We start from the raw sequence: 23,957 nt of genomic DNA on the forward strand, positions 1-23,957 counted from the left end.
ATTCAATGGAAAAGAAGCATAGTGTAGAACTATATCGATACTGGAAACAGCAGATCAGGAAGGAACCGTTTTGTGATAACTCAAGAGGCAGTGCCCTACTCTTTGAAGCTAGATCAGGATGTCTTAGAACGCGGAGCTATAAAAAGAAATTTAACGAAGAAGAAGACACATGTACTGTGTGTGGTAAATATGTAGAAACGATGGAACACCTCATACTAGAATGTGATGGTATCAATCCCGATGTCGATGCGGCCACAGTCACCCTTCCTGAGGCCCTAGGGTTCAGAGATGATAGTCATGTAAATAAATATGCGGTGGAAATTAGCAAAAGGCGCTTGGAGGATTGGTGGCGCAAAAGCAGAGGGTGACATAAGGTTAAAAGGGTAGGAAGACGTATTTAAAGAAAATCGAGAAATTCAATAACACACAACACAGATAAAAATAAAAGGCAAAATAAAAATCTGAGCATGGTGGCAACTGCCATCGCCCCGTTTCAAAGGGGACGCTCCTACCTTCCATCCATCACGCTAGGAGGATAAATGGGGCTACAGCTCGGCTCCTCGCAGTGGTCGGCGCGCTGCCTTGCGCTATGTCGGATGATGTATAGCCATAAGTTTAACAAAGGGCAACCATGTCCACACCATCAGCCGAACCAATCTTCCACGCTAAGCTAAGCCTTCAGCCAATTTTTTAGGCCTTCCTTTAATCTCCACACTTATTGCTTCAACTCCTCTCGAATTTAGAAAAAAGTGCTTTGGCGGCATAGGACGAATTGTTAAGAGCAGCAAGACGTCTCACAGTGTGAAAAAAATGACGATGGCAAATCAGTTCTGCGGAAGCTCGCAAGGTCGAGGAAAGTTCATGAAATGGAAAATTGTCATCCTGGTTTACTCAGATGGTAGAACGACAAGAAAAATCGAGAAAGAAGCCCGCGAAAGCCCGCGACTAATCGCGTGGCACTTAATGTTCTGTTGCAGGCTGCTTCCTGGCTTGGAAAAAACTGCCATTTAGCACGTATTGAGCAACAAGAAGCTGGATCCCTAAGTTTTCAACATGGTCCACAATTTTCTCATTCCCACTTTTTCTCTGAACATATAGTATTGAATGATCTTGATTATTTTGTGATAACTAATTGTTTAATTAGGCGCAATACAAAAATTGTCTGAATTGCTTCAAGCGACGGTCAACAATATTACCTTTTATTCTGTTCAACTACGTGGCACTAGCATATTCTTTAATTTCGGCACAGGTTACGTGGGCCACCCCCTGTTATAAGCACATACACTATGCGCAGGACACTATATGGATACTCTTAACTAAATGAAAACGTGTACATACGTTAGCTATCTACGTATATCATAACTGCTAAATATACAGGCTATAAGAATCTATGGTAGACATCCTATTCGCTAATCTACAGCCGCTTGTACAGAGCACCTTCACTAAGAAAGTATTACACTGCGTTTACTCTTCCAGCAGCCCATTCTCGGTATCTTCCGCGGCTCTTGTGAGAGTTTCTTCTCCAAGAGGACAAGAGTCTAGAGAAGACTCTGTCGCTGTAAGAATGTAAGCAATGAAGTTTCCTGTCTGTGAAATCCGTATGGGTTTCCTCTGTAGCTTCGTGCTAAACTCGGGTGGATGTCAATTTTCCATCTCAAAATGATGACGACTTATGTATAAGGAGTGCGATGACGTTGCGCAGATGGGACATCTGCCTGAATAGTAGAAAGCTCACGGAAAAAAATGTTTCTTAGACTGTCTTCGGTTGCCAAAATTATTCTTGACGTAGCAGCGGCAAGCGCAAGCAGCAAAATAAGTTTCAGTACAGCTGGTTGCATTTTTTATGAGCAGAAGACACTGTTAAAGCAGAGTCATTGGAAAACAATGTTTATGCACAAAAATATTTAGATTTTGGCTGCATTGAATAATGTGCCGACCTTGCATTGCCTGTCATCATCTTATTACATCAACAAAGATGACACAACTTTTAAACAGGATTTCCTTTGTAGCTTCGTGCTATAATTCGGGTGGATGTCAATATTCAGTTGATCAGGATTATGCGCCAGCCACTCGGGAAGTGCGAAAACGATTATGGTAATACGGTAAAGCGCCCAAAGGCGAGAAAACAAAAGTTAGACTGAATTTTTATAGGCTTACTCTTGATGAAAAAGCTTACGTATGGGACGACGAAAAGAAGGTAGTTGCTCCGCTACAAAAAAAAAACAATGATGCTTGCCTGAAAAAAAAGTAGCTCGACACAACCTGGCCACCATTTTAATAAACTGTAGAAGTGCAACAAATAAGACCGAAGAATTGGCATGACTAATCGAGTCGATGAGAGCTGACGTAGTTATTAGCACGGAATCGTGGCTAAACCGTGATTCATTATGCAAAAAAGAAGTGAGGCGTGCAGACAGGACACAAGAGTAGAGAAGTGGACAACACGAACGCCTTGTTGTCCACTTCTCTACTCTTGTGTCCTGTCTGCACGCCTCACTTCTTTTTTGCATAATGAATCCTTACCAACTAGCTCAGCTTTCTGTCGTTCTAAACCGCGATGTCAGCGTTCGTGAGGTCTTCCCGAGCGAATTTGTCGCGTATCGCAGAGATAAACAGAGCCTTGGGGGCGGTGTATTCTTACTTGTGAGAAGTTTCCTGAAATCTGCCGCCTTAGACATCCCGTGTGATGTCGAATCAGTTTGGTGCACAGTTACCCTACATGATAATTCTTCGTTCGCCGTAGGTGCATTTTACCGACCACCGAACTCGGACTACAATACACTTCAATCGCTGAATGAAATTATCTCGGAAGTTTCAAGCCGACCTTTCATTCTTTCTGGTGATTTTAACTTGCCAGACTTAGAATGGCGTGATGGAATATGTGTAAGCAGCACTGGGTGCCGTGTAAACATAGAAACGAAAGATATAATTGACAATTTTGGCCTTATTCAGTTTGTTACTTGCCCAACTAGAAATAATAACGTTCTAGACCTCGTGTTCTCACATTCCCACAATTTGGTGAATGTCAGTGGTTTTCCAGGTATCAGTGTCCTCATGGCAGTTGTTGCAGATACTAAAAATGAGAGCAGGCGAACCTTAAATTGTGCAACAAGAAAGGTTTTTCTATTCAGCAAGGGTGACTGCTCAAGCATAGCTCAAAAGCTAGAAGATTATTTGCCCGTGTTTGAGTGCCTTGCTGAAAATGATAGTCTAAACGACTTATGGTTTAAGTTTAGGGATAAGGTGTTAGCCTTTGTGGATAAGTATATACCTGTGATACAAGCAGGCAAGATTAATCAATGAAAGAAGCCATGGATGACGTCAGGTATCTTGAGAGAAATCCAAGAAAAGGCGACGGGTTTTCCATAAATTAAAGATAACTGGAAGCAGTGAGCACGCGAAAGAATTACAAGCATTAACGGAGCAGTACAAATCAACTGTGGAAAAAGCAAACAAAGATATTTCGAAGGGCTGAGTAATAGAATGAAAATTAATACCAAGTCGTTCTGGCATCACATCAAGGAGTGTGGATTTGATCATGTTGCAGTCAGCGAACTAAACTTTAGTTATACGGTTATAGTCGACGAGGAAGCTAATTTGAATTGGGAAAGAACAGCGCCAACTAAGGCCACCACGAGTGGGAGAACGACACAGGGCAAGCGTTCTCGCTGTCGTGGTCGTCTTAGTTGGCGCTGTTGCTTCCTAATTGAAGTATGCGCCATGTAGCCCAAATGAATTTTGCTCTGAGGAAAATAAATCCACATGTTTAAATAAGCATTTCCAGTGCGTGTTTTTGCCCAAGCATGACGTTCCTTCCCAACCGCGTCTAACATTGTATGCCGCCGGTTTTCTTCTAGAGAAGCCAATTCAAATCAGTTGGTCCCGATGGTCCTAGTGCACTATACTGAAGTGATGTGCTGCGCCAATTTCCCTTTACATAATTTATTCAAAGTCCCTTTTAACGGGCACTTTGCCCGATGATTAGAAAATTCCCCATGTTCCAGTTCCCAGGGATGGCTCAATTAAGGATGTAACACATTACCTGCCCATTTCATTAACATCAATATCAAGTAAAATTTTTGGACATATCCTTTTTAAGCACATATTGACCCATCTTAAAGATAATTATGTCAATGATGTGCTGATAAATGAGCAGCACGATTGTCGCAAAGGCTTTTCTTGTACCAAGCAACTTTTAGAGTTCTTTCACGAGCTGGCTTCCAACATTGCTGAGGGTGGGCAAACAGATTGTGCGTTTTTAGATTTTCGATCGGCTTTCGACACCATGTCGCACTCCCTTCTCCTCGCCAAACTGCACATTCCAAATCTAAACCAGAATGTACTAACTTGGATAAACAATTACTTGTTCGACAGGCTTCAATGCGTGCTTTTAAGTGGGAGGTGTTCATCCTATGTTGATGTTATATCAGGCGTGCCACAAGGCTCCATCCGTGGGCCGCTCTTATTCCTTATTTTCAGTAATGATATTTATGTGGGTATTTCGTCGCGCATACGTTTGTTTGCCGACGACTGTGTTTTATATCGGTAGGTTAGGAACGCAGGTGACGGCGTTTCTCTCCAGGAATATTTTGATCGTATTGCAATGTGGTGCCAGAAGTCGCAAAACGTTGAACCCAGAAACGTTTGTTCACATGCGCGTTTCCAAAACTGCCAGCAAGAGCTCAGTGCTGACCGGAAATCAAGGGCTTGGAAACTCAAGCATTCTTCGCAAGGAGCAAACTAGAGCAGATCATTATTTGTGTTTTCTGGGACATACAGCTAAATGTCAACTTCACGGCGACACTAACCGACCACCTGTGCAGACAGTCTCAAGAAAACTTGAAGTATTAAAACCGAAAGAGCCCGTTGAAACCACAAAGTTACCTCGAGGTTGTCTTCCTACAAGCCCACTAAACCTGCAACCGCCATTCTGCGCAAAGGAATGAACTTCAACACTGTGGCAATTCACCCAACCCTGATGAGAGTGACTTGCACCATACGACGAGCCAACAGTAAGCTCTTTCTCAAGCAAGACCATGAACTTAATCTGCCAGAACAGGAACTCTTTTGACTTGACTTGAACCAGTGACCATAAATGCATCATTATGAAACAGGATTCATTAACAATTGCAAACTCAGGTTAATGTCTTTATCTGAATAATTTCGTGAAAAACAGATGAAAGGGGGCCTATTGTGACTAGATATCCTACCCAGGAGTTCGTGATGTCACGAAGTCATTTGCATAGGCTAACTATCGTAAAGCAAACTTGTACTGTCGCTTGAAATAGTACCATGCATATTAAGGAGTGGTGCCAATTTTCTTAGGTGCAGTGAACACCTGCACTGCACATAATCTGGTTAAAAAGAAACTAAGGCAGAATGGGCCATATAAATCTAATAGCAATAATTTTCGCATAAGTAGATATTTGTTCAAACCATACGACAATTTCTTATTTTAGGAAGTATGACATTTTTAAGTGCTGTTCAATTTCGCCGAAAATATATCGTGTATCTAGCCGCTTTCATGGCCACATGCGTACTGGAAACTCTGAAACCACGATGTTAGAACCATTGAGAAATACGACACCGTGCCACCTGCCGCAATCAGCGAAACCCGTATACCACGGATAATTCAAGCATGTTTTCAGGGATTTGAGATATACTACATTAAATTCAACTGACTCTACCGACATTCCTCGCGGTGACTTTCTAGTGGGAGCCCCCCCCCCCCCCCAAAAGAAAGAAGATCGCAGCGGAAAAGGAAGAGAATTATTGATGAGAAGGTTTGCAGTACCACGCAAAGAATAAGAAAAATAATAACGTAGCGACAACAGTTGCAAAGTTCACATACAGATTTTCATTAAGTAAAGAACAAAAGTTCGTAGTTTGCGTTCATTTACTTCTTCTACATTTGCACTTATATTCGTTATCGTGAGTTTCCGTTTGTACTCCTGTAGATGACGAGAATGTATTCCCAACTGTAAAAGGTCGTCGCTATGCCTGCATAGTTCGCCTAGCCGAGTTCACGGCCGCCTACGCACGTGAGATTCCGGAGCTACAAGGCCAGTACCGTTTAGAAGTCGTTGTATATTGAGTTACACGTCGCGATCAGCAAAACACATCTATCGTGGATAAATCAAAGAAGTTTTTCGGCACGTAGGGCACTCTGGGGTGTATTTGTGGGCGATAATGCAGCCCCGCCACCTACGAGATTATCTGACGGAGCTATGTCGAATTTTTTTTATTTATTGGTGTGCTATGTCGAATGCTTGGTTGCCATAGTCGGAAGCTCGAATCCTTCTATAAGTTTTTTTTTTAATCTGACGATGGTGAGCTTGAACTTCACCTCATCAAGTGCACTACACCTCCAGGCTTGGAGTGACGCCTGACATCGGCGAAAGATTTCGAGAGCGAGTGGGGCTATATTAATCGAGATACAACCAAATTAGGAAGGCCCGCTAAGCTTCAACGAATACACTCCCTCACCAGAACAGGAATTGGCCTCCCTGGTGCAGTATTCCACCACTAGCTCCCAAATGATTCCTACAATTAACCCATGGCCATCAATCCCCAGCAGCTGCGGAGCACCTGACCAAGGCGGTGGTCAGACCTGTAATGCAGCACAGGGTGCTAAGAATCTCTGGGTCCGGTCAGGCCGCCAATAGAAACTGGCCCTGTCAACCTTCAACAGCCGAACTCTGTCGAGTGAGGCTAGCTTAGCAGGAGTCTTTGAGGAAATATCAGACATTGTTTCGGATATCATTGGCCTTAGCGAGAATAAAAGAACCGGTGAGGCTTATACATTTCTGAATAACGGCCATGTGTCCAGCAATAGAGGTCTCCCAGATAAGAAACAATACGGGGTAGGATTCCTAATCCATAAAGACATAGCGGGCAACATTGACGAATTCTACAGCATTAATGAGAGGGTAGCTGTAGTCGTAATCAAACTTAACAAGAGGTATAGATTAAATGTAGTCCAAGCCTACGCTGCAACATCCAGTCACGATGATGATGAAGTAGATCAGTTTTATGAACATGTTGAATTAACGAGGAGAAAAATGCAAACTCAGTATGCTGCAGTAATGGGCGAAGTGGGGAAAAGGCAGGCTGGTGAACAAGCAATTGGCAACTACAGCGTCGATTCTAGGAACGCAAGAGGAGAGATTTCGCAGAAATAAATAAGCTTCGAATAATGGACACCTTTTTTAGGAAGTGTAGCAACAGAAAGTGCACCTGGAAAAGCCCTTATGGTCAAACAAGAAATGAAATTGATTTCATACTTTCTGCTGATCCCAGCATTGTGCAGGATGTAGAAGTGATAGGTAGGGTAAAGCGTAGTGATCATAGGTTAGTAAGGGCTAGGATTCACTTCAATCTGAAGAGAGAACGAGTAAAATTGGTCAAGAAGGAATAGGTCAACTTAAAGGCAGTAAGGGTAAAAGCAGACAAATTCAGGCTGATACTTGCAAACAAATATGCAGCCTTATGACAGAGAAATGCAGTTGACATAAAGGTAATGAATGAAACCGTAACTAGCCTGGCTTAAGAGGCAGCAATTGAAGTGGGAGGCAAGTCACCAAGGCAACCAACAGGCAAGCTCTCCCAAGTAGCAAAGGACCTAATAAAGAAACGACAAAGAATGATAATGTTACGTGCAGCTGATGCCCAATGCTATTTACAATTTATTTACAGGGGAGCTAACGGAGGCCAAAGTGGCGACGCTATATCAAGCAGGCACACGTCATCTTCTTCCTCCTCAGTGCAGCCACACTGTGGCGGCTGTTCCGTATCACCCCCGGCTGTAGAAGCACCGTCCGGGTGCTTAATATACACATCCGCGGTGAAAGGCGTGTGGTACGGCTTTAGTCTCGCCACGTGAACGATGGCACTTGCGGCTGACGATGACGCTGAGAGGTCGGCAGGGATGACTTCATACGTGACATTGGTCACTTGTTTCACGGTTTACGGACGTTCCTTGTCGACGTCGGAGTGAACGTTTTTTTGGGCCCCACGTCCTCACTAACCGGCGACGATGCGTGAATGCACCTCTGTGCACGTCGGCCAGGCCGGCGGACAAATCGCCAATGCGTCTTGGGAATTGTACTGCTTGGAGCACGGCATTCAGCCGGACTGTCAGATGCCAAGCGATAAGACCATTGGTGGAGGCGACGACTCCTTCAACACGTTCTTCAGCGAGACGGGCGCCGTCTACGTCGACCTGGAGCCAACCGCCGTGGACGAAGTGCGCACTGGAACCTACAGGCCGCTGTTCCACCCAAAGCAGCTAGCTGATCACCGGCAAGGAGGATGCGGCAAACAACTATGCTCGCGGCCACAACACGATCGGCAAGGAGATTGTGGATGTCGTGCTGGACCGGATCAGGAAGCTGCCAGACCAGTACAGAGGCCTGCAGGGCTTCCTTATCTTCCACAGCTTTGGAGGTGGCACTCGCTCGGGCTTCACCTCGCTCCTCATGGAGCGCCTCTCTGTTGACTACGGCAAGAAGTCCAAGCTTGAGCTCGCCATCTGCCCAGCACCTCCACAAAATGAATGCTACGTGTAGCTGATGCCCAATGCTATTTACAATTTATTTACAGGGGAAATAACGGAGGCCAAAATGGCGACGCTACATCAAGCGGGCACGCGTCGTCATCTTCCTCCTCAGTGCAGCCACACTGTGGGGGCTGTTCCGTATGAATAATGTCCAACTCAAGAGATGAGATAGAATTCGCGGAACTGTCTAAACTGATCAACAAGGCGAAAATAAGTGATATTCGAAACTATAACGTGAAAAAGACTGAAGAAGCCGTAAAAAACGGACACAGCCTGAAATCAGTGAGAAGGAAACTTAGCATACGCCAAACCAAGATGTATGCACTGAAAGATAAGCAGTGTAATATCATCAGCAATATTGAAGGTATAGTAAAAGCAGCGGAATGATTATATACTGACCTGTACAATACCCACAGAAGCCATGACGCCTCCATTAGAAACAGTAATGAACAGGATACAGAAACTCCTCTTATATCTAACGATGAGGTCAGAAGGGCCTTGCAAGGCATGAAACGGGGAAGAGCGGCAGGAGAAGATGGAATAACAGTCGATTTAATCAGAGATACAGGAGACATAATGCTTAGAAAACTATCGGCTCTTTATATGAAGTGTCTATCGACTACAAGGGTCCCAGAAAACTGGAAGAATGCAAACATAATACTAATCCACCAAAAAGGAGACGCTAATCAATTGAAAAATTATAGGCCCATTACCTTACGCTCCGTATTATATAAAATATTCACCAAAATAATCTCCAATAGAATAAGAGCAACACTGGACTTTAGTCAACCAAAGGAACAGGCTCGCTTCAGGAAGGGATACTCTACAATGGATCACATACACGTCAGTAATCAGTTGATCGAGAAATCCGCAGAGTAGAATAAGCCTCTCTATATGGCTTTCGTTGATTACGAAAAGGCATTTGATTCAGTAGAGGCATCAGCAGTCATAGAGGCGTTACGTAATCAAGGAGTACAGACCGCTTACGTAAATATACCTTGGAAAATATCTACAGTGGTTCCACAGCTACCTTAATTCTACACAAGAAAAGTAGGAAGATACCTATAAAGAAAGGGGTCCGACAGGGAGACACAATCTCTCCAATTCCATTCACTGCATGCTTGGAAGTATTCAAGCTAATAAACTGGGAAGGCTTGGGAGTAAGGATCGTCGGCGAATATCTCAGCAACCTTCGGTTTGCCGATGACAGTGTTCTATTCAGCGATACTGCAGACGAGTTACAACAAATTATTCAGGACCTTAACAGAGAAAGTGTAAGAGTGGGTTTGAAGATGAATATGCAGAAGACAAAGATAATGATGGATGGCCGGGCAAGGGAACAAGAGTTCAAGATCGCCAGTCAGCCTATAGAGTCTGTGAAGGAGCACGTTTACCTAGGTCAACTAATCGCAGGGAACCCTGATCATGAGAAGGAAATTCATAGAAGAATAAAAATGGGTTGGATCGCATACGGCAGACATTGCCAGCTCGTGACTGGAAGCACACCATTATCATTGAAAGGGAAAGTGTGCAATCAGTGTATTTTACCAGTGTTGACACATGAGGCAGAGACTTGGAGACTGACAAACAAGCTTAAGAACAAGTTAAGGACCGCGCAAAGAGCGATGGAACAAAGAATCCTAGGCATAACGTCAAGAGACAGAAAGAGAGCGGTACGGATCAAGAGAGCAAACGGGTATAGCCGATATTCTAATCGACATTAGGAGAAAAAAGATGGAGCTGGTTAGGTCATGTAATGCAGCGGTTAGATAACCGTTTGACCGTTAGGGTTACAGAATGTGTGCCAAGATAAGAGAAACGCAGTCGAGGACAGCAGAAGACTAGGTTGAGCGATGAAATTAGGAAATTCGCGGGCGCTAGTTGGAATCGGTTGCCGCAGGACAGGGCTAACTGGAGATCGCAGGGAGAGGCCTTCGCCCTGCAGTGGACATAAAGTACAATGATGATGATGAAGATGATGATGATGATGATGATGATGAAATTTTGTTAAATGTAGCTGCTGTCAGATGATTCCATATAAGTATTTGTCCTTATGCATATACAATTGGCCCTATTAAACTAAATTCTGGCGTTATATCTGCCAAAACCACAATATGATTATGAGGAACGTATTAGTGGTAGACTCTGGATTAATTTTGAACACTTCGGCTTCTTTAATGTGCGCCCAATACATCTTATATTTTTGTATTTCGCCGCCATCGAAATGCGGGCTTTGTGGCCGGGATTTTATCCTGCGCCATTTGGCTTAGCAGTGCAATGTCAAAGCACGCCACCACGGTTTTTATATTGCTGGCAGAAGGTAGTTCCTAAGTAATTTAGTTCGCTCTACCTGTTTGTGCTGCTTTCTAAAACTACAGTTTAGGCTTGTTACTTCTGTTGCTCCAATATTAGTAATTATTGTTGATGAAACTGTGTTTGTCTTTCTCTTTTTTTTTTACTGCGATAACATTGTTTCAGTGGCCTGCTAATGTGACAAGTTATTCCACCAAAGTAATGAATGCTCCTTTAGGAGTCATAAGAATTGCAGAAAACCATTTATATTTAATGAACTTTGTTCAGTATCCTACATACTCTGAACGCTGGAGCATTCTTACCTGCGTGAATGTAGGTGAAGGTGCTTTTGCCTATGTGTTATCTTTTGCATAAGTGAAAAGAAATTGTTGGCTTCTCTTTACTTTGCCAGGTGCCCTGCAAGCTCTCACTCAAGCAGCACATTCCACTTGTCATCTGTCAGCAGACTGGGTGTATCAAAGTACGAATAGAATGACCAACAAACAACGCTTGTGAGATGTATGACATGCCGTTGCTTAAATTCAGAGGAAGTCACTATTAATGAAAGCTTGAATGGCTGTGCAAAAGAACTTGTGTAAAGTATACTCTTTTATTTACAAATACAAGACATTACTTCATCTGACATTTTTTCACCTCGAAATTACTCTTCGCTGTATAATTGTTAACAAACCATCACAGCAAGACAACACTGCAGTAAGGTCAGCCCAATTGATCATGCCTGTAGTACAGTTACAAGAATTGTAGTTGCATTAATAAGGTAAATATGAAAATGAAGTGCCAATATTTTTTAGGGTTCATACTTTTGGATGTAGTACAAGCTCGTTCATCTTGGAGCACGCTGCTAGTACATATTCGTTCATGATGTACGAGAATCTCTTTCAGTGGCAAGAACGCAATCTAGTGCACGCGTGTAGTACGAGAAATCGTTCAGTCTACGACAAATTGTTCAGTATACGAGAAATCGTGCAGTTTACGAGAAATCGTAGAGTCTACGGAGTAATAATCGCGTACAACATTCTCGTTCACATTTTTTTTTCAATAGGGTCGTGGTGTGATGGTAAGAGTACCGGACTCGACGCCAGTGGTTCGATTCCACCTCGGTCACAGAATGTTTTCTTTGTATTAAAGCTAGGCGAGACAGGAACCTACCTCCCTGCCACCCAGAATGAGGCGAAGAATGCTTCGCATTAAAAGATTGCCGGCGCGTCCATGCTGTGGATATTATTTGCCTCGTTACTGTGATTAACGATATTTCTTATGGGTGAGTAATTGGTGATTATATGTTTTATATGTTAACATGGTTACATTCATCGTAATTATGATTAGTATTTTATTATGGAACTAATGACAGACAGAAAAAGTTGCCACATGTACAGTGCAGAGTGTTTATTAAAGAGCTTGAAGAGGCGTGTGTGAATTTATTTTCTTGCATTCAATATTTTATTTATTTATTTATTTATTTATTTATTTATTGCATATACCTCACAGGCTCCAGAAGGAGTATTGCGTGAGGGGCGGCGGTACAGATAACAATTGTGGAGCAAAAACATCGTTTTAACGCGATAGCGTTAAGGAGTTCGTGTCGCAGAAAAGCCGGTGTCGTCGGCGTCGGTGTCGGCGTCGGCGTCCGCGGCGTTGGCCGTGAGCGATAAATCACGGCAGGCACTTCCTAAATAAAAAGCAACTTCCAAGATGGGCTGGGTGGGAATCGAACCAGGGTCTCCGGAGTGTGAGACGGAGACGTTACCACTGAGCCACTAAGCGGTACGAAAGCGCCTCTAGTGAACGCGGTGTTGCCTTAGAAACTAGCTGTTTCTACGGCTCAGGCGTGCGTCACTTGCTCAGGCGCACATTTCGTTGTCGCGCCGAACGCTGCGTTGCTCGACGCTCACCGCGTCCGATGCGGGGCGCGTAGTCGCTGCGCCGTAGCCCATTGTCTTACACCCCTTGGCGGGTCGACGGGAACGCTGCCGCGTTCCTCTCTTGAAGGCGAAGCTTAAGCGTCCTCCAATTTTTTGTTACATAAATATGAACAGAACGAGAATCAAATAATAAACAAAGGACACGAAATAAACAAAGATAAAAAGAAAGGAAGGTAAACGAACAGTAGTTAGCTTTTCAGTATACAGTAAAGCAAACAACCTTAGAACAAATGCTTATACAAATAAATAACAATGAAGTTAAAGGTAACAAAACTAAACAGATACTTGTTTTTAGCTAAGTACTAGCCAAAGATGCAGTGATTTTTTGTCTGAAGGTTAATGGGTCGTTAATGTCAGCGAGGTTATCAGGAAGACCATTCCACAGTGCAATCGCACGTGGCAAAGCTGAGCAGTTGAATGCATTGGTGTGACCGAAGATGCGTTGGAAACTGAGATGATTATGCAGGCGTCTAGATGTGCGGGAGGGCAAGCGAGTAGTAAAGTAGATAGGCGTACATTATGCATGATTTTGTGCAGAAGACAAAGTAATGCTACATTCCTGCGCGATTCCAAAGATGAAAGCGACAACGACAGCTTGATGTTAGATATGCTCGAAACTGAGCTATAATCTCTGGAAATTAAACGCGCAGCACGGTTTTGGATCGACTCGAGAAGATGGATTAGATGCGCCTGATGAGGTGACCATATAGAAGCTGCCAATTCGAGCGGCGGTTGCACTAATGTTTGGTAGGCTATCTTTCCAGTGAGGGAAGGAGCGCTGCGAAGGTTACGTTTTAGATATCCGAGTGTGCGTGATGCTTTAGCCGTTATTTTCTCAATGTGGGATGACCATGAAAGGCTAGGTGTTAGAATAATTCCAAGGTACTTGTATGAATATGTGCGAGCAACGATACTATTGCCAAGTGAGTAACTGAAAATAGAGTAAGACTTTTTGCGAGTAAATGTCATTATATTGCATTTGTTAGTGTTTAGGGTCATTTGCCAATCCAAACACCAGTTAGTGACACATTGAAGGTCATGTTGAAGAGCAATATGATCAGCGGGGGAGCGGATTTGGCGGTAGATAACGCAGTCATCTGCGAATAGTCGAACACTTTAGGTAATGTTAAATGGCAAGTCATTGATGAAAATCAGGAAGAGTAAGGGTCCAATAACACTTCCCTGAGGTACGCCTGATGTTACGTTACTGAAAGGGGAAGAGTACTGGTCAATGACAGTGGACTGCTTTCGAAACGACAAAAAGTTTCTTATCCAAGAAATTGTTACTTCGCCAAGGTTTAAGCATGAGAGTTTAGAAATGAGGCGACAGTGAGCCATGCGATCAAATGCTTTAGAGAAGTCGATGAATATTGAGTCAGTCTGAGCATTGTCGTTCATATTTTGAAAAAGATCCGTAGTGAATTCTATTAGTTGTGTCTCACATGAAAGGCCTTTTCTGAATCCATGCTGATGTTTAAAAAAGAAGTTATTACATTCTAAGTGATGAACGACATTAGTAAAAATGATGTGTTCGAGTAACTTGCAGGGAACGCTAGTTAGTGATATGGAACGGTAAATACTCACATCGCTCTTGTCACCTGACTTGAAAATGGGTATGATTTTGCCGACTTTCCAATCATTCGGCAGCTCCCCTGTTGACAGTGACTGCTGAAATATATGACTAAGGATTGTACTGGAAGGGACTACTGTATGCTTTAGGAGTTTCGTGTTGATGCCATAAAATCCGGAACTAGTCGATAATTTGAACTAGGGTGGTTGCTTGGGCTAGTTGGTAATTCATGATCAAAAATAACGTACAGCGCAAAGGACAAGGACAGCGATAGACGACATACACAGCGCTGTGTATGTCGTCTATCGCTGTCCTTGTCCTTTGCGCTGTACGTTATTTTCGATAATTTGAGATTGTTAAAGTAGCGATTCAAGCGGCTGTTACGGTAATAGGAGTCATATATTGGTAATCAGAGTCTGCCACCTTTGGCATAATGGAATGGTCTTCCTTCGTGAACGTGGAAAGGAAATAGTTGTTGAAAACAGATGGCGCAGTGCCCTCGCGGTATGGGAAGACCAGTGCTATCCACCAGTGCGGGAGTGTCAGTGCTGTTTGAAGGAGATATGGTTTTCCAGAATTTCTTAGGATTATTTTTTATCAGTGACTGAAGATCATCGGAAAAGAATTTATGCTTTGCACGACGAAGGGAACTGCAGTAGGCTTTTTCGCACGTTTTATGTTTATTCCACGAATCTAACGTGTTGACACTTTTGGCTGCCCTGTATAAACGTTTCTTTTTGTTCTTTAACGCATTTAAAGTTTTATTAAACCATGGTTTGGAGCAAGCAGGTGGTGCGAAATGAGATCTGAGGTATGTATTCATTTGCTAGACCCAGTAGTTGTTCTTAAAAAGGCACCAAATTTTGTTGACTGATCGTTGAGAAAATGTTGCGATAAATCTAGATGAAAAGCTTTGTAAATCTCGGTTAATGGCATTATAGTCTGCTCTTTTATAGTCAAATATTCGTTTTGTTGTTAGATTACGTGTACACGAAGGTGTGCGAACTGTAGATTCCAACAACGAGTGGTCACTGAACCCATCAGTGATTGAAATGGTGCTCTTTTAGGTGCTGTTGTTAGAACAAGGTCTTAGACGTTAGTAATGCGCGTTGGTTGGAGGACTAGTTGCTCAAAAGAAAAATCAAAGATGAGTTGGGCAAAGTCATTAGATGCACGCGAATTGCCTCTTAGGCCAATCTATGTCCGGGAAATTAAAATCGCCAAGAATGAATATATCAGCTTTAGGGAATTTCAAACAAACATCAGTAAGGTTCTCAGGCAAGTTAGAAACGAAGTTATCAGTGCTGTCAGGAGGCCTATAACACACTTTGTAAGGTGACTGATAGTGTCGATAAACGAGAAGAGAGGGGGTTAACCGAGAGTCCCGATTTTTATTAGTCATATCATAAGAAGCCAACAAACACTGACACCAAGGACAACATAGGGGAAATTACTTGTGCTTAATAAATGAAATAAAGAAAACGCGAAATGCGAAGGTTGTGGGTTCGGTTCCCACCTGCGGCAAGTTGTTTTTTCATCCACTTTAATTTCCATTAATTTATCGTTTCTTTATTTCATTTATTAAGCACAAGTAATTTCCCCTATGTTGTCCTTGGTCTCAGTGTTTGTTGGCTTCTTATGATAGTGTCGATGTTATACAAACTCACACTATCTCAATAGCGGAGGGTATCGGTACTATAAACGAATTGATGTGTTCCTTTATTGCCAGCAAGACACCACCTCCCCTTCGATTATGTCAGTCTCGGTGATAAACGACGTAGTCCTCCGTATCAGGAAAAACTTCGCTGTCATTCACGTCGCCACAGAGCCAAGTTTCTGTTAGTGCCAAAATATCGCAGTTACTATTTTCCAAGTACGATACGATTTCGGTGCGTTTAGAAATTATACTACGAATGTTAGTAAATGATAAAGCTAGGTACGAAGGTTCGATGTGTGTATGTTGCGCAGCAGAGGGGCTGTCAGACGCGCATGTTACCGGGTTAAGTTCTAGCTATCGCGAAATTGGTACCACGATATCGGACAGCGAGTCATACCTGTAAGTAGTGTTATCTACTCGCAGTCTGTCGAGGGTTAACTTCAACGGCACGCCCTTGGTTTTTGCGAAGGCAATGAGGTTGCGTCGGGCGATGCGCGTTTGGAGGAAAAAACCTTCGCGAACAGCGAATTCCGTGCCTTTGAATTTATAGCCATTTTCTATTATGCTTTGTTTATATTTAAAAAACTTAAATTTAGCAATTATTGGCCTGTTCTTCTCTCTGTTGAACTGGCCAAGGCGGTGTGCGCGTTCTATTTTGGTGGGTTCGATGGCGATGCCAAGGTGTTCCCTGCACAAGTTGATAACTTTTGATTCAGATGATGACCATGATTCGTTTCAATCATCAGGGATGCCAAAGAAGAGTAAATTACACCGCCGAAGTCTGTTTTCGGCATCCTCGCAACGCATCTCTATTGTTTTAAGCTGCCTCGAGATAGCATGGCATTCTTCAGGAGACTCGTGTGATGACCTATTGCCAAAACTTTTAATCGATTCGAGATCGCCCTCAGCAGTCTGAAGCCTAACGGATAACTGTTTCAGTTGACCGTCGACAGATGCCTGCCAACTTTTAAGGGCTCGCAGGTCATATCGAATTTCATCTTAACCGGTTTCGATACGTCGCCACGATTCCAAAATGTCAGCTAGGTCAACGGGCCCAGGATTTTATTCGACGTCTCCAGAAAGAAGTAAGCATACCCGGCATATGAACAAGCACAACAAGTTCTTACAGCGTTTGATAGCAAGTAGCAGCTCGCTGGGCCACGACACTACAAAAAGACCGCGATTGCTGCTCTTCAGGCAAGAACAACCATTCAGGTAACTAACCTGGAACAGAAGCATCGGTGAATGCTCCATGTCTAAAACAGTGTCGTGCCCCATCCGGGCGGCGCCGAATGATTGCTTATAAGCTGCGTATCCCGTGCTGATAGTGGCGGTATCGGTGTCGTTTTAGACATGGAGCATTCATGAGCAAGTCTACCCTTAAATAATACCAACAATGGTAGTCACACGTGTGGAATGGCATTTGGAATGCTACAACGCCTAAACTGCCTCCATGGTGAACTATAGACGATGTCGTTATTTTATCGACAGCAATATTCATTTTGCAACATTGGTCCACTTAAGGGGGCTGGCAACGAGACAGGACTTCAAATCTACCACAACACCATGTAGCAGACATTTCTCATAGAGCAGTCTACGTAGCTTTTTCTGCTGATAAGGAAGGTGGGATCCCAGTAGTTTTATTAAAGAAAAGGCAGCTTCCACAGTGTCATATTCTTTTCTCTGTCGTGAAGCGGCTTGCACGAAAAAAATCAAAAGCCCAGCCAAGCAGTTAAAACAGAAGTTAAATTTCAATTCTATAGAAAAAGCATATCGGGTGATAGGAAGGTATTTCTCCACGTCTTTCTCTGGCTTTAAGATGCACAATGGACGTAGATATGTTCTTTAGGTCAATAATTTCTGAGGAAGCTACCTGGTAGACGTCTGTCACGCCATAAAAAAATGTGAATTTGTTCGAACTTGATCATCCAATCCTTGTTAGAAGTTATGTGAATGTGCTAGACATCTTCAGTTCATGTGGTAACATCGGTTTGTCAGCTTTTTCTATTGACATGGACGATCTGTATTACTTTCTTCCACATCGCGCGATACTAGAGCCTGAGTTGACCAAACCGTAAATGAATTAGGCAGTATTCCCTTTCAAAATACGTCACTGCATTGACGAAACCATAAATGAATTCGGTGGTATTGCCTTCCAAAATGCGTCAGATGTTTAAACTGGTGGTTTCATTAATTGCTTAGCCTTGTATTTGAAATCGATTTTCACATTTGGAACAGTAAACCTCATCTTCACAATGAATGCGTCTGCACTGGTTCCTCAATCGCAGTCATAAACTGTTACTTTCCTTTTTTTTCAATCTTGACAAATCCGCCTTGGGTTTTTTGCGAGGTATAAAAGAGGGAAAACTTTTTAGACATGTGACCATGAGAAGTAAATTTAGAAATTAAAATTTGTGGGGCCGCAGCATTCTTAAGGGGACGCGCTACCATCGAAGTTGTTTAGGCTGCATACATGGGCTGCATATATAAAGAAATCAGACGTGTTTTTTTTCTATACGGCAACCACACAAGCGCCGCCCCAAGTCGCTGCGCCTGCTGCCGTGCATCGGCCGCAACCGCTGAAGCAGCCGCCCCGGCAACTCTGTCGCGCGGGACGTCATGACCGCAGAAGCGCAGGCCACAGGCGCCACACTCTTTCCCCCCTCTGCCTTACCCCATTCCTGTCCACGTGCCGTGTCCCCGATACGGACGTAAGCCGTCCAGGGCACCCCCTGGGAGCGCACGCGAGGGATGCGTATGGGGGCTAGAAGTAAACAGCTTCGCTGTAAAACGGGTTGGAATGCATACGGCAGGTATAACCAAATTCTGACTGAGATCTTACCACAGTCGTTGAAGAGTACAATCATTACATTCTACCTGTGCTAACATACGGGGCCGAAACTTGGAGGTTAACAAAGAAGGGCGAGAACAAGTCAAGGACTGCTTCAAGAGCGATGGAACGAAAAATGTTAGACATAACGTTAAGAGAAAGGAAGAGAGCACTGTGGATCACAGAGCCGACGGGGATAGCCGATATTCTAGTTGACGTTAAGAGAAATATATGGAGCTAGGCAGCCTATATGATGCGTACGGTAAATAACCGGCTGACAATCAGAGTTATAGAGTGAAGGGAAGGAAACCGCAGTCGAGGGACAGCAGCAAACTAGGTGGAGTGATGAAATTAGGAGATTTGCAGGCGCAATTTGGAATAAGCTAGAGAAAGACAGGGGTAATTGGAGGTCGCTGGGAGATGCCTTCGTTCTGCAATGGGCATAAAAATAGGATGATGATTATGATGACCTTTTTAACATTTCTTCGCAATGATGCAAAGACGTTTGAGTCCGATATTTTAAGAGAAAGCTTCGCTGGGGTGCTCCTATCTAAATACATGTAAACGAATAATTCGTTTTTCTCGGCAACCACTGCGTTGCATTTAAAGGAAATGCCTAAAATCTAGTGACTGTTGGTTTAAAAGTTTTTATTTAAGTCGTCAATCTTTTATTAAAAATTGGCAAAAATCGCAAATTTTCAGAAAACGAAACAATCAAGTTTACAACTCTGTAACACAGCAATGAAAAATGGTATCACAATTATGGGAACTGCGACTAATAGTACATCTAAAGCAGACAAAATTGATATGTTACAGATGAATCTCAAAAACTTTGTAATATGGAAAGGCAGCTTTTGCAGACCCCTTGTACACAATGTAACGAATTCAGGTATGCTCTAAATTGACAAACAATTTGTGCACTTTGAATGATCTAATGTGTGCCGTTTACAGAACCGCGATATCTGTTCTTGATGCTGATCTATTAATTTGTAAACTTTCTGCTTTTATTTTTTTCAAACTATCGAATTTTTTGAAAATTTTTAAAAAGAAATTGTAGCAAGCATGTGACGCCCCCTCAGGCATAATGTTTGTTCGCCGCTAGGCCTGGTGGCCTGCTAAGCTCGGCAGGCAACATTGGTGACCACACCGCAATAAACACCGACGAGCACGGCTGCTCGGCGGTCAGTCATCGTTCAGCACCACCACGCTGCGGAGCGTCCATCTATCGGAGGGTGCCTCGAGCCCTCCCTTGTTCACGAACCCGGGTGGATGGTGACACTGGCGACGAGGATGGGATCCTCGTGACACTGGCGACGAAGATGGGTGAGGAAGTGGATGGAGGTTCTACCTGTCACCACTCCATCTACAGCCGCTCCATCTGCTTCGAGATGGTCAACAATGGGTATGGAAGAAGGAGCAGGACCGCGCCTTTCAGCGCAGCAAGAAGCTAATCACCAAGGCTCCAGTGCTGGTGCATTCCGATCCTGCTAAGCCTGTTGTCCTCACTGTAGATGCGTCGCCGTACGGTGTGGGAGCCGTCCTGGCACACCGGGACAATGATGGCCAGGAACGCCATGTGTCGTTTGCTTCTCGACGGCTTCATGCTGCAGAGCAACGTTACAGGCAGCTGGACAAGGAAGGTTTGGCCCTCATGTTCGGTGTCGAACGCTTCCACCAGTATCTGTGGGGCCAGAAGTTCGAGGCGTTCACGGGCCATGAGCCGCTGTTGGGGCTTCTGGGGCCTGACAAGGCAGTTCCTGTGCAGGCATCACCTCGAGTGGTACGCTGGGCCTTGAGCCTGGCAGTTTACAGTTAACAGCTGGTTTACCGTCCGGGAAAGGACGTGGGACCTGCTGATGCCCTGAGCCGCCTGCCCCTGCCAGAGGTGCCTAATGCTGTTCCAGAACCTGCTGAAGTGTTCATGCTGGGACATGCGAACCCGGAGGTGCTCTCCAGATCTGCGGTATCTCAAGCGACCAGCCGGGACCCAGTCCTGTCTCAGGTGGTCAAGGCGGTGTCCCGCGGAGAGGAATTGGTGCAGCAGTCCTATAGCCACAAGGCCGCTGAGCTGAGCTGTGGGGTTCGAGGGTGGTGATCCCACAAAGAGTCCGGTCCAGGGTTCTGCAGTTGCTGCACGCGGGTCATCCAGGGATAGAAAAGACCAAGATGGTGGCCCGGTCCCATGTTTGGTGGCATCGCCTGGACCAGGACATCGCTCACTTGTTGCAGAGCTGCCAAATCTGCCAGGAGAATCAGCGAGCCTCGCGTCATGTGGAGATCACCCCCTGGCCGTTCCCACAGAGACCCTGGTCCCGCCTACATGGTGATTTTGGGGGACCCTTCAAGGGACATTACTTCCTGGTGGTTGTGGATGCCTTTTCAAAGTGGGTGGAGGTTCTACCTGTCACCACTCCATCAGCAGGCGCGACCATTTCAGCGCTACGACGGGTCTTCGCCGCCCAGGGGTTGCCGGATGTCATCGTGTCCGACAATGGTCCTGCTTTCGCCAGCGCAGAGTACCTGGCCTGGTTGACGAAGAACGGAATCCGCCGGATGATGGTTCCGCCGTGCCACCCCGCTTCAAATGGTGCAGCCGAGCGGGTGGTGCAAACCATCAAAGGCAAGCTCAAGAAGAGCCAGACTGGGGATTTCCGGACGCAGATTGCCCGGATACTATTTCAGTACCGGACCACACCTCACGATGTCACTGGACGTGCCCCCTGTGAGCTCCTGCTGGGTCGGATGGTCAAGACACCCTTGGACGTCTTGCATCCGGACCTCCGGTCCATAGTGCTCTTGAAGCAGCTGAAGCAGAAGCTGCCTGCTGACCAAGGATGCCGTCCCGGGCCTTTGCTAGAGTCGGGAGCTCCAGTTTTCGCCAGGAACTTCCGTCCTGGCCCACCCTGGTCTGCCGGACAGGTGGTGTCTCATGCCAGTGCCTCATCGCTGCTCGTGCGTATGCCAGACGGGGCTATGTGGCACAGACACGCCAACCATGTCAGGCCTCGCCTCGGGACCTGGCCAGCACCCTCGACTGCCACTTCTGAGTTCCAGCCCGCAAAAGGACATGCGGCAGCACCAGTCGCTTCCAGCGGAACACCACCCACCTCGGAGGCGGCAACCGTCGCCAGTGGTGCGGCACCCGTTGGAACGGTGTCGAGCCTGGCACCACTCACGAGGCCGACCACTACGGACACTCCGGTTGGAGCGAGGCTGGCTCAGGCAGCACCAGGAGTTGCCACACCCGACCCATCAACACCGGTGCCCAGGCGGAGTACTCGACGGCGGAGGCCACCGGACCGTTACTCGCCTGGATAGCAGGCACCGTAGACCCAGCTAGGGTGGAGGCAGGGTCTCGTATTTTGAACATAGACGTTTGTTTCTGTCATGGCGTCTTGTTAAATATTGATACTAGTAAAAGTGCAGGACCAGATAACATTCCAAACACGTTTTTAAAGAGATACTCCGAATACTGTGCGCGGTATCTCACTATCATCTTTCAAAAATCTGTCGAATCGCAAACTGTTCCCAGTGTATGGAAGGTTGCTCAAGTTGTACCGATACACAAATCTGGCATTAGGCAAACAATTTCTAATTATAGACCAATTTCATTATTATCTACTTGTTGTAAACTACTAGAACACATAATTCATAAGCATATTATACAGTACCTCAACGATAGCAACATTCTTTCACATCATCAGCATGGTTTTAGATCGGGTTTTTCCACGGTTACGCAACTAATTGAATTCACTCACGACGTTGCTACTACACTTAACAATCGTGGCTAGATTGACGCCATATTTGTTGACTACTCCAAAGCATTTGACAAGGTATGTCATGCTAAGTTACTTATGAAGCTTGACTCTTTATTCAGAGGCATACACGGCAATCACTTGCTTGGCTGGATAAGAGACCACTTGCATCTGCGGTCCCAGTTTGTCTCATTTAATCAGGCGCACTGATCTTCAGTCGGTATTTCTTCCGGCGTACCACAGGGCTCCGTATTGGGACCACTTTTATTCATTATTTACCTTAATGATGTCGAGAGTGTTGCTACTAACACGGCTGTTAAGCTCCGTTTGTATGCGGACGAATGTGTCTTGTACTCTAACATCGTCAGCGTTAATGCCCAGGAGATGCTGAATAACACGTTCAATGCCTTCTGCAACTGGAGCAAGACCTGGCAAATGGAAATCAACTTCGATAAAACGGTATCAATGACCTTTTCGAACAAAAAGGAACCCCTGAAATTTGCCTACAGTAATGATGAGAAAATTTTGACTTCTGTCACCGAGTTCAAATATCTTGGTGTAATTTTTTCTTCCAACTTAAAATGGCAGAAACACGTCGACTTCATTTGTTCCAGGGCTCTAAAACGAGTTGGATATTTAAAAAGAACACTAAAACTAGCAACCAAGGAATGCAAACTAGCAGCTTACAGATCCCTCGTGAGGCCCACTCTAGAATATGCATCTGTTGTCTGGTCACCCCACTGCGTATCTGATGTATCAAAGCTTGAGGCTGTGCAGAAGAAAGCTATTAGATTTATTTATAATCGATACGATCGCAATTTCTCCCCTTGTCTGCATGCTGGCCTGCTATCGCTTGAGCCGTTGACACATAGGCGCACGTGTGAAAGGATTATAATGTTGCACAAAATTGTACATGCTTCTGTCATTGTCGACGTACCTGTGACATTTGTTGGCTCCTCGGCACGTGTAACGCGAAGAGCCAATCCCTTGAATATTGTTCCCTTTCGAGCTCACTCAGATAGCTTCAAATTTTCTTTCTTGCCATTTACCATTGAATTGTGGAACACGCTACATACTAATCTCCGAGAATTGCCACTTGAGGGTTTTGTAGACGAAGTTCGTTTACATGTGACATGTTGATTGTATGTTATCTTGATGTACTTACCCACTCCTGCTATGTCTCAATTTTGAGACAGCAGTATTTGTAAAATAAAATAAATAACATAATTTAACAAACGAACTGGGGGTAAGGGGGTGTAGCAAGCATGTGACGCCCTCTCAGGCATAATGTTTGTTCGCCGCTAGGCTCGGTGGCCTGCTAAGCTCGGCAGGCAACATTGGTCACCGCACCGC

At 44.7% G+C, this 23,957-nt stretch overlaps 1 protein-coding gene across 1 annotated transcript; it reads left to right on the forward strand.

Moving 5' to 3' along the window:
* The first annotated feature begins 8,035 nt into the window (after positions 1 to 8,035).
* LOC142586405 (tubulin alpha chain-like) lies at positions 8,036 to 8,567 on the forward strand. Its single transcript, XM_075697649.1, is given in 2 exon segments — positions 8,036 to 8,287; positions 8,289 to 8,567. Coding segments are annotated over 2 exon segments (531 nt in total).
* The last annotated feature ends 15,390 nt before the right edge of the window (positions 8,568 to 23,957 follow it).

Source organism: Dermacentor variabilis, chromosome 6 (genome assembly GCF_050947875.1).
Source record: "Dermacentor variabilis isolate Ectoservices chromosome 6, ASM5094787v1, whole genome shotgun sequence".
NCBI lineage: Eukaryota > Metazoa > Arthropoda > Arachnida > Ixodida > Ixodidae > Dermacentor > Dermacentor variabilis.